The following is an 18,555-nucleotide window of genomic DNA, read 5'->3' as shown; positions in this document are numbered from 1 at the left end:
TAATAAAGCCAATGATTCCACATGCTCTTTTCTAACATGGCCTTCTCAATTTTTCCTGCCACCTTCGGAGAATTGTGTACTTACACCCCCAAGTCTCTATTCCTATACTCCTTTAAAATTGCACCATTTAGTTTATATTGCCTTTCCTCATACTTCTTACCAAAATGTATCGCTCTACACTTCTTGGCATTAATTTACATCTGTCATGTGTTTTCTCATTTCATCTGTCCATGTTCTCTTGAAATCTATTATTAGCCTCCCCGTTGTTTACTAAATTTCTGAGTTTTGTGTCATCTGCAAACTTCTGGCTGATATCCTTTTCTATCTCTGTTGTTCAAACCTCTGGATAAATGCGGGAAAAATGTACCCAACGTGGCCCTCATCCTGATGACCACCTTCCTGTGCGGCTGCATCAAGCTGTGTGTAGACCTCCATTACGCAAACTCCAAGTGTCACTACGTGCTGAGGTTCTATCGGTCCCCGGTGTTGCGAAGGATGGGCCTGGTCACATTGCCGCAGAACACTCCATGCAGTTGGACCATGCCGTACCACCTATCCTTAGTGGAGCAGTTTCTGCGGGAAAACACCTTTGACCACCGATCTATCAGGCAGTGGTCTGCACGGAATGTCCTCAAGGCCCTACGGGAAAAGGAGACGGTGGATCCTGTCGGATGGTTCCCCGAGCAGACCGCCAAAGTCATTTGGCGGAATGCCTCATCACCAGAACTTTCAAACAAGCACCAAGATGTAGCTTGGCTGGTGGTGAGAAGGGCCCTCCCCGTCAGATCCTTCATGCACGCCCGAAGTCTGGCCCCCTCCGCGCAATGCCCCCGCAGTGGCTGTGGTGGGGAAGAGACGGTTGCCCACCTCCTCCTGGAATGTGTCTTTGCAAAGCAGGTGTGGAAAGAGATGCAGTGGTTTTTGTCGAGGTTCATCCCAAGCAGCTCTGTAACACAGGAGTCTGTGCTCTACAGGCTGTTCCCAGGGACGCACACCGAGACAAACATCAACTGCTGCTGGAGGACTATCAATTTGGTGAAAGACGCCCTTTGGTCTGCCCGAGACTTGCTGGTCTTCCAGCGCAAAGAGTTGTCCACGACCGAATGTTGCAGACTGGCACATTCCAAGGTCCAGGACTACGTGCTGAGGGACGCACGAAAGCTTGGGGCAGCCGCAGCAAAGGCTCAATGGGGAAAGACCACAGTGTAAGGTCCCCCCACCAAGCTGAACTGAGGGGCTGGATCCATGGGAAACCCCTCGAACTGTATCGGGAAAAAAAAAATTTAATTTGCTGTAAAATGTAAAAATGTTAATGGCATGACAAATGAAATGCAAGGGTTGTGAGGCAACTCATGACTGTATTGAAGGAAACTGATCACCTATGCACTTTTTGTAATTTTTGACTTGGTGCTGTTTGAAACTGGTAATGTATTTTTTACAGAATTTTATGAATAAAGTATATTTTGGAAATAAAAAATCACAGGTGAGGTCAAAAGAAAGTGAACATGCTTTACCCCTATCCATCACTGTGTCAGTATTCTGACACAATAGCTGCAGACTATTATGAAGATTCACTATCCTAGTCAGTTTTACTCCAGTACATGTTATTTCCAGGTGCACCACCCTACCAAACCTTCAGTCTAACTGGAGTAGAATGATGACAACAGAGTTGTGTGATGCACATAAAAAGCAGACCTAGTATGTGTGCTGAACAAATCAGATTTACTTTGCATCTCTGAGATTTGGCACAATTAAAATCTATCTTCTTGATATTGAAATTTCTCTTGAAGATTTGTGATATTCGTTACCAGCTCCATCTGCACTGTTCAAGTTAAAAATTGTCCCCCTCTTGCAGCTACTGGCTCACATTCAATAATGCTCCTACAAGCAGCAGCAGCTCTTTTTTGTCTAAGCAGCCATTTTCTAGATTCAATGAAAAAAACTTTCAGTGGGGCATGTAAAGCAGGCTCTAGCGGCTCAGCTGCCTGTTATACAGCCCAGCCCATTGGAAGTCAATGGAACAGAAAGTTTGCATGAGTTGTGTTATGTGCCGCTGATATGCTGCTGCCTATTTTATGTCTCTGTCCAAGTTGAAAATTTTGCTTCATCTTTCAACATAGAATAGAATCCCAGAATTTTTCAACATGCCTGTGCTGGCTCTTAGAAATAGCTATCCAATTAGTCGCATTCACCCCGCTCTGTTCCTTGTTAGCACCAAGTAGCTTTTCCGTACACATCTTATATTGTTCTTTTTTACATATTGCATATGTTTATAACTGTTTTATATTTTATATATTGTTCTTTTGGTGATTATTTTAAATTTAAGCCCTGTAACTACTGACTCACCAACTAGCGGAAATAGTGTTTCCTAATTGACTTAATCAAAGCCTCTCATAAAGTCATAATAGCACAGAAGGAGGCCATTCTGCCCATCATAATTTTGAAAATTCCTAACCAAACCTTAAAACCTCACTGATCTAATGAAAAGAACAAGCAGAAGATTTGTCATCATCTCCCAACCCCCACCCCATCCTCACACACCAGAAAATAGTTAACTTGAAAATATGGGGTGGCATCTTGGTGGAACTGGTGTCTACCCTATTTCCTATGTTACGATCAGGAGAGGAGGGGTTGAAGGGCTCCCCTCTTTTCCCTCTCCTTGTTTGACCTCAACAGGTTTATTTCTTTTTGAAGTGGATATACTTGCCAATTCAGTGAACATTTTACTGTTTACATCCCATGATTATAAAAAGAACCAATCGGACATGTTTTCTCGAGTTTAACAAAGAAAGAGATTAACTTTATTGTACTTAAACCGATCTAAGTAAAAATAATAAAATATGCTCCAACTTTCACACACACGTACACACACACACGCACACAGAGACACACACATACAAATAGGTTACAGAGTGGGGAAGGATAGACTGGTTGAATTAGAGTCCAGAGAAATAAAAGGGGTATACAATCAATGGACTTGGCTGGCTTCAGGCTGAATTCTGTGGTCGCGTAACTTCCTTTGGTGGTCCAGCGGCTTCCGGTTTGAAGATGTAGATGCTGATTTGGTGGTTCCCCAGGATACAGCAATGCAGCAGATTTCCATTGGGTGGGGAGGGGGGTGGCGGGTCTCAGTCTGTTCTTTCCAGGAAGTTCTCTACTCTCAGTAACTCCCTGTCCGGCTTAAGCCATTAAGCACAGTGAGCATCGATCAGTAAAAAAAACTAACACAATCCAAACATGGATCAATTAAACCACTGAACACTACAGTCTGCAGCAGGGAATATGCCTCGGTGCTCAAAGTCAGCAGTCAGAGATTGAAGCTTGCAAGGTTTGGGTGATTCGTTGCCACCAGTTTAATATTCAGGTTTCCACAGTCTGTTAAATATCCAGGTGGATTAAAAAAATCATCATTCGACCTCGCACATTTTCGTGAAACCTGGCCTTTGCACAGCAGTTCTGGTGGGTTTCCAGCAGGTCTGAATTAAAACTTCAGGCCCCGTGTTTTGATATAACACAAATAACCTCTCTTTAGTTTAAGTCCCTGTACCATAGGAATACATAGGAACACAGGAGCATAGGAGAAGGAGTAGGTCATTCAGCCCATCGAGTCTGCTCCGCCATTCAAAATGATCATGGCTGATCATCCACTTCAATGCCTTTTTCCCACACTATCCCCATATCCCTTTATGTCATTGGTACCTGCAAACAAAATCTTACACTAATGGTGCATTGATGCAATATGATCTAAACTCCCAACAAAGTTTGACAATTCATTTTCAATTGTTCGCAAACCTTTCACAATGTAATACAAAAAAAAATTGTATTTGAATCATTAAACTTACTTCGCTGCTTCTCAAGTCAAATTTCATTTAGACAAATGGAGGCCATTTCAGTCCCTTAGGTCTAGTAAATTTTGAAGACAATAGGGTGATTTTATTACAACTCCCAGCATTCTGGAATTCTCATTATTACCCAGTTGAACAGCTTTAGTCTACTCACACACATCCCCTGGTGACAGATCATGCAATAAAAATTCTGCTGACTGAAGTTTTAACTCAATCTTATAAGCCATTACAAGTTTTAAAAAATATTTCCCATCTGAAATCTCCATTTTTTGCAGAATAAGAGATAATTTAGAACAGACCAAATGACTAAATTGAATAACGTATCAGCAGAACAATGATATAAAATGCCTAGTATAGCAAGGGTTTACGAAACAAAAGAAAATCACCTAAAAGCTCACAGCCCTGATAATCTGCACTCTCTAAATTAGATGCGATGTACCCATGGTGCACTATGCCTGATTTGATTTGTAAATGTAGATTATTTGCATTGTCTTGATATGCCCCCAGCGTAGGCCCGTTTCCTGACAACATTTGCTCCCAGGGTCCGATGCAGAGAGCCCCAAGAGACTTGCAGAAACTGTGGTGGTCGCTGACTGCAGGATTGTCCAACTGTTGCCCAAAAACACCAGTTAGAAACCCTTCAGCCCTGAGGATCCAATGAGCATCTGCAAAAATAAAATTAAGCCATACATTTTTTGGATCATCTGTACGTTATTGCCTGCCCTTCACAATGATCGCTCCAAGAGAGACAGGTGTAAAGGTATACAACCAGCTTCTCCTGGTCTTCCTGTGTCTGGGAGCTCATCCAGAGAACCTGAAGGAGAACTAGGTAGATTGGCAGGGAACATTCCTCCCAACTCGTTTACATCACAAAGATTTATCTGTACCTGTTGTAGTTGCAGGCACACACCTCCCCTCCCCCATGAAATCCCACAACAACGTAAAAGGGCTGAAGATTCTGCACCTTTGCTTTATTTCTTACAAATTCGATATTAACATTGCTGAAGATGCCACATTATCCCCACACCTCTATCTCCTGGATCTCTGCAAGCTGCACCAGTGAACTACTCTAAACCATTGGGCAAGATGCAACTTTTATTCATATTTAGCTGTTACTTGGCAATAACAAGACAGCAAATGGACACTGATATGAAATGGATATTGAAGTTGTAGATAGCCATCCAATTCCAGCTGAAAGTGAGTGAATTGAAAGGTCACTTTGCATTTATAAAACAGTTCTTTCATTTTATGTTCTAGGTAACAATGGTATCGGAAATTGCAAGGTCGTCACTTTAGGTTTCAGTGATTGAGTTTGCTTGAATATTTTTACATGTATCTGCCCTTGGTTCTGTGTCTGAAATCACTTTAGAGTTGATTTCCACACACACACCTGTAAGTAGATGGCATAATTGTGTGCCCATTACATCATTCCAACCAGTACTATTAGAATGTCTGTGATAGAGTCCTACTGCTTCCTGTCCCCTAGTCCACTTCAAAACTAGGACCACCTGCAGCTGGATCTCCATTATTGTTACTTTGAGCTGACTGTTGGGTAACAGGTATCTAGGAAATGGCCCTGAGATGGAGAGAGGGGACTGAACCTGCCTAGGCCAACGTGGTAGCTCATTACTAGAAGGAATTGTCAAGCTACCATGCATAGTGCTCATCCTCCAGCTTCAAGCAGGAGAGTTTTTTTTTGTTCTCCCTCATGATATGAATGAGGTCACTAAGGGTGAGTTGGATTTGAACAATTATACTTTCGAAATTACAAATATTTATAACTTAACCTCAATAAAAATACCAAGGATTCCTTAAATCTCTACATATTATAAAGAGTAATATAACTTGTCTGGCAGAATTAAGGTGATATTAATAAACTGCTCTCAAAGCTCACAGCATCATCTCAACCTCTCAACCTCTTCAACTATGCAGTTGGTCTATGCATGCTGTTGTGTGCAATATAATGTGCCCTCTCATATTATTCAGTATTGTTCATTGTACCTACCTTGCCTTTTTCCTGCTGAAGTTCTATTTGAATATCAGTCAGTTTTGCCCGGAGTTCCTCATTGGCAGCTTGCAATGAGTCTATTAATGCCTCGGGCTTTTCACCCTTTCCACGTCCTTTCTTTGACATGTTTGTTCAGCAATTTTTCTGTACACAGTGAAGGTGGAATCAATAATTCCTAACTGTCAAAGTTTCACAGCCTATGGAATATCCTCCCATCATCAGCTCCATCCTTTGGACCCTGGAGTGAAAATGTGCAAAACAAAGTAGAAAGAAAAGTCAACCATGTAATTCATAACAGGACATCATGACATAAAGTACATCACATCAACTCAGCCCAAATGCATCGGCGCAGCCGTTCCTCAAGGCAGCTTCACAGACTCAACTATCTTCAGCCACTACACCAATGACCTTTCCTCCATCATTAGGTCAGAAATGGAAATATTTGCTGTTGTTGCCACATGTTGAGCTCCATTCACAAGTCCTCGGAAAATAAAGGAATCCATGGCTACATGCAGCAAGACCTGGACAACATCCAGAATAAGTGGAAAGTAAAATTTGTGACCACTAATTACCATCACCAATGAAAGTCTGAACACTTCCCTCTGACACTCAACAGTATTACCATTGCCAAGTCCCCCAGCATCAATATCCTGGGGGCATCACCGTTGACCAGTAACTCAACTGGACCAGCACATAATTGTGGCCTGCTATTACAGCAGGTTAAAGGTTGGGTATTCTGTTGCAAGTGGCTCACCTCCTAATGGCCCAAAGCCTCTCCATTACCTAGAACACACAAGTTCCCCTGTGCTGGCAACTTTAAGTACACTGACTGTCAAATGAGTCACCTCCTCTCATTCAAATAACCGCACTGAGCTTGCACCTATTATGCTTGATAGGGACATAGTGCATCAATATGGGAACAAACACCTGATCTAATAGGTCTCCACCTCTTTCTCTCTGCCCTGAACCTGTGCAACAACATGAAATATTTCCTCCTATATCCTGACAACTGAAATATAAATGTGTGATTCTCAATGCTGCACTGTCACTTCACTTTCTTGTGTGGGCTTTTTGTTCTTTTCATTTTCCCATTCAGCTGATGTCGAGTGAGGTGCAAATGTCAATGATTTCTTTTTACACACAGTCTGTACAGTTACACAAAAATTGGACATTGATAGATGGGATTAAAAAGTGCCACCATTAAAGTATTCCACTAATATTATATTGGATGGCTCTACAGTAAAGCAAACAGCCGTACAATTAGTAGCTCTCTTGACACAGATGAAAAATGGCTAAAGAATGCAGAGACTGGCAAATTTCTGAAGCAAAGCCATGAAAAGAACCTTTAAAATATTCAGCATGAGTCGCCTTCTGATCAAATGCCAAGCCACACAGTGCAGGCTTCATTTTGCTTTATGAAAGCAGCCATATGTTTTTTGAATTCACATTTAACCCCATATATACTTTCTCGAGTTTGTTTCTACAATGTGCCACTTATTGTTTTGTGTAATTCAACTGATTTGAAAGAATGGTTATTATGGGCTTTTTAAGTGTAAAGTTAAATAAGTCAACCCATGTGCAGCTAGATTCTGTTCAACAATGATATATTCCATTGAGAAACAAAGTCTCTATGAAAAGGATGAACCATCCATGGATAACTGAGGAAGTTAAGAATGGTATCAACTTGAAAGTAAAGGCATGCAATGTTGTGAAGATTAGTGATCCAGAAGCTTGGGAAATATTTAGAAACCAGCAAAGGATGACTAAAAAGGGGAGAAAATAGATTATGTGAATAAATTAGCAAAAAATATTTTTAAAAAGAGTGTAATAGCTTCTACAAATATATAAAAAGGAAAAAAACAGCGAAAGTAATTGTTGGTCCCTTAAAGGATTAGATTGGGGAATTAATCATGGGAAACAAGGAAATGGCAGAGACTTTGAACAAATATTTTGTGTCTGTTTTCTCAGTAGAAGATACTAAAAGCATCCCAATAATAATAGAAAATCGGGGGGGGGGGGGGAGGGAGAGAGGAATTTAAAACACTCACCATCGCTAGGGAAAAAGTATTAGGTAAACTTATGGGACTAAAGGCTAACAGGTTCCTGGACCTAATGGTCTGCATCCTAGGGTCTTAAAAGAAATGGCTGCAGAGATAGTGGATGAATTAGTTGTAATCTTTCGAAATTCCCTAGATTCTAGAAAGATCCCAATGGGTTGGAAAACTGTAAATGTAACACCCCTATTCAAGAAAGGAGGAAGGCAGAAAGCAGGAAACTACAGGCCAGTTAGCTTAACATCTGTCATTGGAAAATGTTTGAATCTATTATTAAGGAAGTAGTAGCAGGACATTTAGAAAATCATAACGCAATCAGGCAGAGTCAACATGGTTTTTTGAAAGGGAAATCATGTTTGACTAATTTATTGGAGTTCTTTGAGGATGTAACAAGCTGGGAGGATAAAGGGGAACCAATAGATGTACTGCACAAGGTAAGAGCTCATGGTTTTGGAGATAAAATATTAGCATGGACGGAGGATTGGCTAACTAACAGAAAACAAAGAGTTGGGATAAATGGGTCATTTTCAAGTTGGCAAACTGTATCTAGTGGGGTGCCACAGGGATCATTGCTGTGGCCTCAATTATTTACAATCTATATTAATGACTTGGATGAAGGGACCAAGTATATTGTAGCCAAATTTGCTGATGAAACAAAGATATGTGGGAAAGCAAGTTGTGAGGAGGACACAAAGCATCTGCAAAGGGATATAAATAAGTGAGTGGGCAAATATTTAGCAGATGGAGTACAATGTGGAAAAATGTGAGGTTATCCACATTGATAGGAAGAATAGAAAAGCAAAATATTATTTAAATAGAGAGAGACTGCAGAATGCTGCAGTACAGAGGGAAATGGGTGTTCTCGTACATGAAACACAAAAAGTTAGCATGCAGGTACAGCAAGTAATTCACCATTATGGCAATTAAACACCGACATGCTTGCTCGTGCTCTGGATGGTGGAGAGTCTCCTGACACCTTTCCAGTCACAAATGGAGTCAAGCAGGCCTGTTTGTTGGTTCCTACTCTGCTCAGCATGATGTGTTCTGCCATGCTATCTGAAGCATTCGGTGTTAGCGAAAGCAGCATCCACGTTAGATATCGCACAGACAGCAAAGTTTTCAATTTGAAGAGATTGCAAGCCAAAACCAAAGCACATGAAGTTGTGGTTCGTGACTTTCTTTTCACTGATGTTACAACCAGGTGAGAAGGGGTCTAGGGGTGCCCTCTCAGCCTTTGCCTGGTTTAACCATAACAGGGTTTAATTTTTAAAAACAGCGTGTTTTAGCTCCCCTTCAGTGAATCCTTGTTCACCGCTTTCCAATTTTAAGGCAAAGAAATCAATTCAGACAGGTTTTCTTAGATTTAAACAAGAAAGGTGGAAGTTTACTAATCTTAAACTTTAACCCGGTTAATGACTACGAATATGTGACGCGACCACACTAGCATGCATATGTGATAAACACACATGCAGATAGAGACAGAAAAAGTAGAAAGAATAAAAGGGAAAAGTGTGAGGCAATATCTGTTACTTATATACTGTCCTTTGAGTTCGATGTAGAGTCTTTGGTTGCCGATAAGTTCTGCTATTCAGTGGGGTCCAGTTCATGCTTCAACATGTTTCGATGTCGGAGTCTTTTCTCTCTTGAGGTGTACGTGTCTTCCATTGGTTTGGTGGCTTGGGAGAAGGCGAGAGAGACACAGCCAGGAGAAAGGTTTGCTTGTTCCAGCTTCAGTTGCAAGACTGCCTTCTGTCCCTTTCTGTGTGGCACAATTCAAAAAAACCCAGGTTGCCCAGTAGGTTAGTCATGTGACTAGCTCCTTATTTGGAACAGTCTCTCCTGCAAAGTTTGTGGATTGTATTATCTTAGCAGTCCCTGGAATGCGCTTCCTAACATTTTCAATGTCTGGTGATCAAAATCCATTTGGGTAATTGGAGCAGGGAATAGTCCTTTGTCTCCACAAGCAGCATCTCTTAGTATGCAAATATCCTTCCAGACCAGTGTCTGGTGATCTTCAAAGAAGTCATTTCTTCACTCCAATGATAGTTTAAAATCAATGTTAGTATGGTAAAATTAATATGCCTCATTCTTGGCAGGTGGGGGTCTGCATGACACTGATGACTGTGCCCTAAATGCCTGTTCAGAACAAGAAATGCAACACAGCATGGCTGGCTTCTCATCTGCATGTGATAACTTCAGTCTCACCATGAGCACCAAAAAGACTGAAGTCTTGTACCAATCTGCCCCACAAAACCAATATGTGAAGCCAACTATTGCAATCAATGGTTAAATGCTTGAAGCAGGTTTACCTACCTCAGCAGCACCCTCTACAGAGTAGCTCACATTGACAACCAAGTCAATGCGAAATAGCTAAGGCCAGTACTCCCTTTGGAAAGCTACGCAAAAATGTCTGGGAATGAAGAGGAATAAGTCTGTCAACAAAAGTGAAGGTATACAGAGTGGTTGCCCTTCCCACCCTCTTGTATGCTTGAGAGACATAGCCAGTTTACTCCAGGTAGATAAAACAAGCTACACCACTTTCACATGACCTGTTTGCGGAGACTACTCAAGATCAGATTGGCAAGACAAGGTTCCTAATACTGAAATTCTCTCCCTGACTGGCATGCCTAGCACCCACATTCTGCGAAAGAGAGCTCAGATAAGATGGGCAGGACATGTTGCCAGAATGCTTGCTGAGCGTTTGCCAAAAAAGCTCTTTTACAGTGAGCTAATCGAAGAGAAATGTTCACATGGAGGCCAGAACGAGTACTTCAAGGACTCCCTGAAGGTCTCACCGAAGAGTTTCAACATTGCCCCTGAGACATGGGAGAACCTTACACAGGATCGCTCTGTGTGGCGCAGTCTCATTGGCAAAGGCGCCACCTCCTATGAACAGAACAGTCACACTGGCCAATAGGAAATGTTAGCTATGCAAATTCAAAGCCACAAGCACCTGTTCCACACCAACAATACATGTGTGTCCAGCATGCAACAGATCGTTTTGTGCTCAAATTGGACTGATTAGTCATCTTTGAGCACTTTGCATCTCAAACTTAACTCAGTAAGTTCTAGTTAATGTCATGGCCATCTTCAATTACAAAGGATGAACACTGTTGGGAACTATAATCCACCTGAAGATGAAATAAAATTCGGCCAAGTGTCGATCAAAACAACAAGCAAAGATTTTTTTTTTCCGTCCTGGAAATGAGCGCAGAATAATAACTTCGTTTAAGAAAGATTGAGATGTGAAAATGGTAGGGTATTTCTGGATGGGTGAATTAAGAAGGGCTGAATGGTCGCTTTCATCTGTATGTATCTTGTGACTTTACAAATAAATAACTGATTGGCTATTAAATCTACGTCTGCTCCTGGCTAGAAAGTAATTCCTTTTTTTATTGTTTCAGCTTCACAGGATATGTCAATAGTGCAGTATTACTGTTAACTTTGCAGCATTTTTTGTATTACAGTCTGCTGCATGGAACTGAATTGATAAGGGTTTAACTTGGTACCTTGGGTGACCAAATGCGAAAAGGTATTTTATATGCTGTCGGTGTCATGAACCAAATAAAAAAGGGCAAGATCTATCTAGTTCATCCTCTACCATCCAGGCAATCGATTTCTATCTATATTATATATTTCTATCTATATTAGTCTACAACAGATCCAGGCATGAGGCAAGAAAATCCCTTGCAGTGGAAAACTTTGGGAACCATGGGCTCGACTCAGAAAATGGCAGATTGCGCGTGCAGGCCGCATGCCAAAGGTCCGCCACAATCTCAAGCACGGCGGCTCATTTAAATAGCCGGGCCGGCCCGACCCTCCCCCGCTCCCCCCAATCTTGTGGAGGGGGTGGGCTGTCCGTCCCCGGTAATTGCGCCAGTTGCCTGTGCGCAGGCGCTGGCGCTGGTGCCATTTTTAAGGGCAGCTAGCCCTGCTGCCCAATTTAAATTTTTAAAGTCCTACCTCACAAACTGAAATAAATATATTTCTTATGCACCTTTCCCACCCCCTCAATAACAATTACAATAACCATTTGCCCTCCTCCCCACAAAACAATCACCTTTTACATCTGACCTTCCCCCCCCAAACGGCACAAAGTTTAAGGTACAACCCTTCCCACCGTCCCCTATACCCATTACATATATTTGGCCCCATTCCACCCCCATTAACCCCTCACTGACAAACTTAACTCTTTCCCCCTCCCCACCAGTGTGGCACCGCCTTTCCCCGGACAGGGCGGGTGGTTATGGGGGTGGGGGGAGGGGCGCCATGGAGCCTTGCCACTGCCAGGAAGATCAGACCAGGCCCTCTGGAGTCGAGGTCCGTGGCAGGCCTCAACCAAAGCCAGCTTCAGGCCCCGCCCTGCCACGGAATCCAACTTCTGGGGGAAAACAAAATCCAGCCCCATATCTCCAAAGTCCCCTGTTCCTCCAAAGCATCTAGCCTTAATGGACATGCACTCATAACCTATTTTATATGGTATCGTTTTCATGTCCTTACAAAACAGCACATCCTCCATGAATAGCAGCAAGAGAGGTTTACTAACTCTTGATAAAAATACTGACATTAAAATTATACATGCTTCCCATTGGAGCAGGGTTTTTCAATAGTTTTGAAGTCAAAAGTGGTTCAGTAGTAGCAATCAGATATCCTATATCTTTGTCAGAGGGTTGTGGTTCAAGTCTCACTCCAGAGATTTGAACACATAATTTAGGCTGACATTTCAGTGTAGTACTGAGGGAGTGCTGCATTGTTGGAGGTGCTTCAAAGAGCTGCAAAATAGTTCTCCCCGGTGTCCTGGCAAACATTTGACCTTCAACCAATGTCAGTGAAACAGATGATCTAGTCATAATTTCATTGCTGTTTGTGGGACCTTGCTGTGAGCAAACTGGCTGTCATGTTTTCTACAATAGTGACATCGAAACTTAGGAACAGGAGAAGACCATTTAGCCCCTGACCCTGTTCTGCCATTCAGCGAGATCTTGGCTGATCTTCAGCCTTACTCTATATACCCTCCTTTGTTCCATATCCCTTAATACCTTCAGTTAACTAGAACACAAGAACACAAGAAATAGGAGCAGAAGTAGACCATATGGCCCATCAAGCCTGCTCTGCCATTCAATATGATCATGGCTGATCTTGGGCTTCATTCCACTTTCCTGCCATCTCCCCATATCCCTTGATTCCCTGCAAAACCAAAAATTTATCTAACCCAGCCTTAAATGTATTCAACGATGGCAACAAAAATCTATCAGATTTAAAGTGAACCATTGACCGAGCATCAATTGCCATTTGCGAAAGGAAGTTCCAAACTTCTACCACATTAGGCTCGATTTTATGGGACTCCCCGAGGTGGGGTGGGGGTGGGGGAGCCCATGGAATCGAGATGGGTGGCGGGGGGATGGTGGGCCTGTCAACGCCCCACCGCCAAGAGATTTTGCTGGGGGTGGGAAAGGCTGACAACTGCGCTCCCACTGAGATGGCCAACTGAGGCACTCAAGTGGCCTATTAACGACCACTTAAGGGCCTCTTCCCACTGCCGCTGGAATCTAACCAGAGGCAGGGTGTGCCTCTGCCACACCGGGAGGTCGCATTGTAAAATGAGGTGCACTCCCTGCAGGCTTGGAAGGAGGGGTCCCTCCTCTGTGGGCAATCTGTGGACTACGAGGACACCCACCAGCAAAACCTAGAACTCCTTAGACCTCCGCCCCCCCTCACCGCACCAGGACTTCACACCTACTCTCCCAACCCACCTTGTCAGAGCCTTCCGGACTGGCTCCAGCAACCCCGCCTCACTTACCTGAGGTCCGGGGATCCAGCACTGGGCCAAAGTCCAAGGCTTTAGCAGTATTAGCAGTGGCCACTGTTCCCATTGGTGCTGCCAATATTGCTGAACTACTGGCCCTGTAATAGGCCAGCTAGGCGGGATCTTTAAAGGGACGGAAATCCCAAAACAATGGAGGATCGCTTCAGTGGGGGTGAGGGGGCAAGGGAGCAGCACAAAAAGTCCAACACGGGGCTCCCCCCACCTTTCTGGCCCAGCGCTGGGAGCCTCACCTCCTCCACAAAATCCAGCCCTTTATATGCAGAAGTGTTTTCTAATTTAATTCCTGAAAGGTCTGGCTCCAATTTTTATTCTATGCCTCCTTGTCCTAGACTCCCCAACCAATGGAAGTAGTTTCTCTCTATCTACTCTATCTGTTGCATTTACTATCTTGAAAACTTCCATCAAATCACTCCATAACCTTCGAAATTCCAAGGAATACTATACTATACTGGTTAGTGTGCTGTTGCTATTAAATGAGGAGAGTAGACTTTGGGTCAAAGTAACAGGAGTTTATTCACAGGGGTCTTATCTCTAAGGCATCTAATTAACACTGAGAAACACAAGGTTCAGACTCGTGACATCACATCCTAAGATGATGCTTAAGGTCTATACACATAATCTACCCAGCAACAGCTTATGTACATTATAATGACAAATACAACCCTAGTTTGTGCAATCTCTCCTCATACTTGGACCGTTGGAGTCCAGGTACCATTCTGATAAATCTACACTGCACTCCGTTCAAGGCCAATATATCCTTCCAAAGTGTGGTGCACAGAATTGCTCATATTACTTCATGTGTGGTCTAACCAGGGCTTTGTATAGCTGAAGCATGACATCTACTGCCTTGTATTCTAGTCCTCTAGATGGAAAGGCCAGCATTTCAATCACCTTTTTGATTATTTGCCATACCTGTTCTTGACATTTTACTGATATATCTACCAGAACCCAAGGTCTCTTTGAACCTCCACTGTTTTTAACGTTTCACCACTTAGTTCCATCCTTTCTACGTCCAACGTGGATGAGCTCGTACTAGCCTACATTGAAATCCTTTTAACACAGGTTGGTTCATTCACTTAATCTATCAATATCTCGTAATTTTATGCTTCCAACTACACTTTCAATATCATCTTTGTGTCATCAGCAAATTTGGATATGTGGATTTCTATCCCATCAGCTTAGTCATTAACAAATACGGTGAATACTTGAGGCCCCAACAAAGATGCTTGCGGGAAACCACTGGTCACATCCTGCCAATTCGAGTACCTGCCCATTATTCCAAGTCTGTCTCCTTCCGCTCAGCCAATTTCCTAACCAGGTCAATATTTTGCCTTCATTCCATGAGCTTTCACTTTAGCTAACAATCTCTTATGAGGGACTTTGTGAAATGCCTTCTGGAAGTCCACATAAATAACATCCATAGATGTCCACTACTTTAGTCGCCTCTTTAAAAAATTCAATCAGGTTAATAAAGCATGGCCTACTCTTTTACAAATACATGCTGGTTCTGTCTGATCAGATGAAAATTTTCACGGTGTTCAGTCACCCTATCCTTAATAATAGACTCTAATAATTTCCAACTGACATATATTAGGCTAAATGGTCTATAATTCCTTGTTTCCCTCCCTCACCTCTTTTAAATAGCGAGTGGCAAATCAGGAGTGCTTTGGAAGATCATAGTTAGGGAATCTGCAATGTTCTCACCTATTTCCTTTAAAACCTTGGGATGGAAACCAACTGATCCAAGGGAGTTGTCACTCTTTAGTGCCATTAATTTTTCTATTAATATTATTTTGCTTACATTAATTTTTGGTGAATCCCTGTTCCTGATTCAATATTAGTTTTAGGATATTCAGCATGTTGACCTCTTCCTCTTCTGTAAATACTGACGTAAAGCAGTTATTCAACGTTTTCCCCATTTCCTTATTTTCATTGACAATATCACTGTTGTCAGCTTTCAAGGCACCTACATTGCTCCTGACCACCCTCTTTTTCTTAATATAATCAGGATTAAACTTCATTGGTTGTCAAGCACTTGGGATGTCCTGAGATTTGGAAGGCGCCATTTAAATGCAAGTTCTTTCTTTGATGCTGTTGTCTTTGCGTAAGCTTATACTAATTTTTCACTCATATTTTTCTTAAAACATTCACTGCACCCTGCGGAAACCTCTTGACAATGACAATTTAACAAAAATCTTTAGTGAAAAACTGCAATTTCGGATGTTAGTTCAGCGTGGTGCAGAGTGTTAGGATGTGGGATTATGCCTGTGATTGCCATGTATATCAGGCATGCTGTCCAGGAGGGCAAGCTTTTTCCCCCGCAGGATTTGATGTTACATACCTCTGAGCTAATAGCGAATATAGCAGGGCTAGGGGGGAAAAGCTAACAAAACCAGCAATATAGATATAAAATAATTTACAACATGCAGAGTTTTTGTAGTACGGGTGAATATAGTCCTGGGACTTGTTAATGTGATAAGTATTAATGTGATCTCCACATTTTGCCTTCTTGGTGTCAACACTAAATCTAAATAGTAGCATTGCAATTTCAACCCGTTTCTCTGAAATATTCTGTATTAAAATATAACCGTGGTAAAATATCGGTCATAATGTAATGCAGTTGAGTTGCTACAGGTCATTTTTTTTAGCAGACAGCAATAGATCATTTTCTGGTCTAATGGTTCTATTTTGTTCAGGATGAGTGCCATTTCCATTATGTTGTTCCATTTTGCTGTCATATTTGCATTATATTGCTCATCTCAACAGGTTGCCTGAATGTTAATGCCTGTTATCAGAAAATTAGCACTTCAAAATGTTAATCAGCTTAAGGACAGAAATAAACAAGTGGCATTTTAAATTATGGCCCTCCAAGTTTAAAACACAAATTATTTGCTGCCTCTTCTCTAGTACATTCATCACTTCCTCACACTCACACACATCTCCCACTGCATGAAACTGCAATTTTATCAAGTTAAGGGTTACATTTCTCCATCTTGAAGTCTCAATTGTTTTTCAAAATATAGCCTTGTGTTCCCAAATCTACAACGGTTGAGCTTTTGGTCCAAACTGTTGGGAAGCCTGTTATAAGGTGGAGTCAAGGAGGTTAAGGGCTGCAGAGGTCCGAGTGGTGGGCTAGAAGGCGGGGGAGACCCTGCCTCGGCCCTCCGTTAGACCCCATGAAGCCATTTGGTGGCGGGCAGGCAATTTACTGCCCACCGTCAGGAACGCTGTCTCTTTAAGGGACAATCTCCTGCCTCCAGAGCTGCCGGCCAATCAGCAAGCCGGCATATCTGCAGTACCGGCAGCGCAACTGGGAGGGTCGGGGGGGAAGTGGGGGGGGGGGGGGGTAACAGCAATCAATGCTGGGAGGGGCCCTCCGGGTCCCTGGATCGCCCTCTAAAGAGGGACCCTTTCCCCCCCCCACCCCTTGCCAATCCTGCTAGGTGGCTGCCAGGCTTTACCTGGTGGCATCTCCCCGTGGTGGTGGGTCCCTCCACCTTCTACAAAATTGAGTTGGAGGCGGGAAGAGGCCCTTATGGCCTCCTCAGCCTTCCCTGCCCCAGGCCTAATGGCAGAGGGCCTGGGCAATGTTGGGAATAGAACCTCTGCCATTTTGTTTGCTGCCCGCACCCTTCCCCCCAACCCCACCTCCAAGGGGAGAATAAAACCCTGCCCTATATACATACATCGAGTTGTCAAAAGAAGAAACTCTGAAAGAATATCAATTAAAACCATAACCCTGGTATTTACTGAGAAATGGGGAGGGTTTGGAGATACAGGGTAGCATGTCACAAACCTGGAAAGCCCGGGGACCCAGAGTTCCTGCTGACATTAACGGCAGGACCTCATTAACATTTCCTTCTTCTGTTTCCTGCCTGGCAGCCAGCCAGATTGACAGGCTGGGCGAAGATAAACAATGGTAGGAGACTATTAGAGCTGATCCCCAGTAATGGGGAGGAATCGGAGCTCAAGGTTGGTACATGGTGGGGGTCGGAGCTCGGCAGGGGACTCCAGATTGGAGCTGGGTGGAGGAGAGGGACGTGGGGATCGCCTATCGTGGCAGTGAGAAGAGGCGATGATCAGCAGAAGGGAGGCTGAAGGCTTCCTTCAGGGGATGCTTGTAACACTCACCCGTTGATCATGTGGGGGGTTTAATATCGAGGCCCACGTCACCCAAGACTCCATTTTAATTCTAATTTCAACAGGGATAGCGAACAGGTCTTACAGGGGTCATATGAATGCTCCCTCTGAGACTATAGGGGATGCAATGGGAACGTTGAAGGTCCATTCAGACTCCTTTCCATCGAATGCTGTCAGTCTAGTAATACTTGGCGCATCTGATAATGAAACCAAAAATCACAATATATTTGATGCACTTGTATTGTTATTGAAGGTACTTTATTTTAATTAAAGCTACTGAGTTGGAAAACTGTCCAATTTAATTCAATCACAAGACCCTTATTTCCTCCAACATTCAGCTGCTCCAGATAATAAAACTAGCAGGGGCCAGCTTTTGAGTTAATCAAACCTTATACATAAGGATGTTATGATAGAAGATCAAACACAAATGATTTGGAAAAAACACACCATTCATTCAATACTGCTTAAACAGAAACAAGAGAGTGATGTTTGCTGGTTATTGAGGTCTCATGAATATAAATGGATAGAATCCAATAGTTTAGGGAAATATTCAGCCAAAGAAACCCAAGGGGACAGAGGTCTAAACAGAGATTAAAATGGTCCCATTTTTCTGATGAATGATCCTACCCAAAAGATTAAACCATCAGGGAAGATGGCAAATGAGGAAGCGAGCTATCGAAA

The 18,555-nt window shown here is 42.8% G+C and overlaps 1 protein-coding gene across 1 annotated transcript in view; it reads right to left on the bottom strand.

The window, feature by feature from the left end:
• Positions 1-18,555, bottom strand: part of LOC137376194 (janus kinase and microtubule-interacting protein 1-like) — a 398,950-nt gene that overhangs the window by 218,603 nt on the left and 161,792 nt on the right. The window contains exon 2 of the mRNA XM_068044290.1: positions 5,851-6,091. Coding sequence (XP_067900391.1) covers positions 5,851-5,979 — 129 coding nt within the window. The 5' untranslated portion in view covers positions 5,980-6,091. The remainder of the gene's footprint in view (positions 1-5,850; positions 6,092-18,555) is intronic.

This window comes from Heterodontus francisci, chromosome 1 (assembly GCF_036365525.1).
Source record: "Heterodontus francisci isolate sHetFra1 chromosome 1, sHetFra1.hap1, whole genome shotgun sequence".
Lineage (NCBI taxonomy): Eukaryota > Metazoa > Chordata > Chondrichthyes > Heterodontiformes > Heterodontidae > Heterodontus > Heterodontus francisci.
This window is presented reverse-complemented; position numbering and strand designations above follow the sequence as displayed.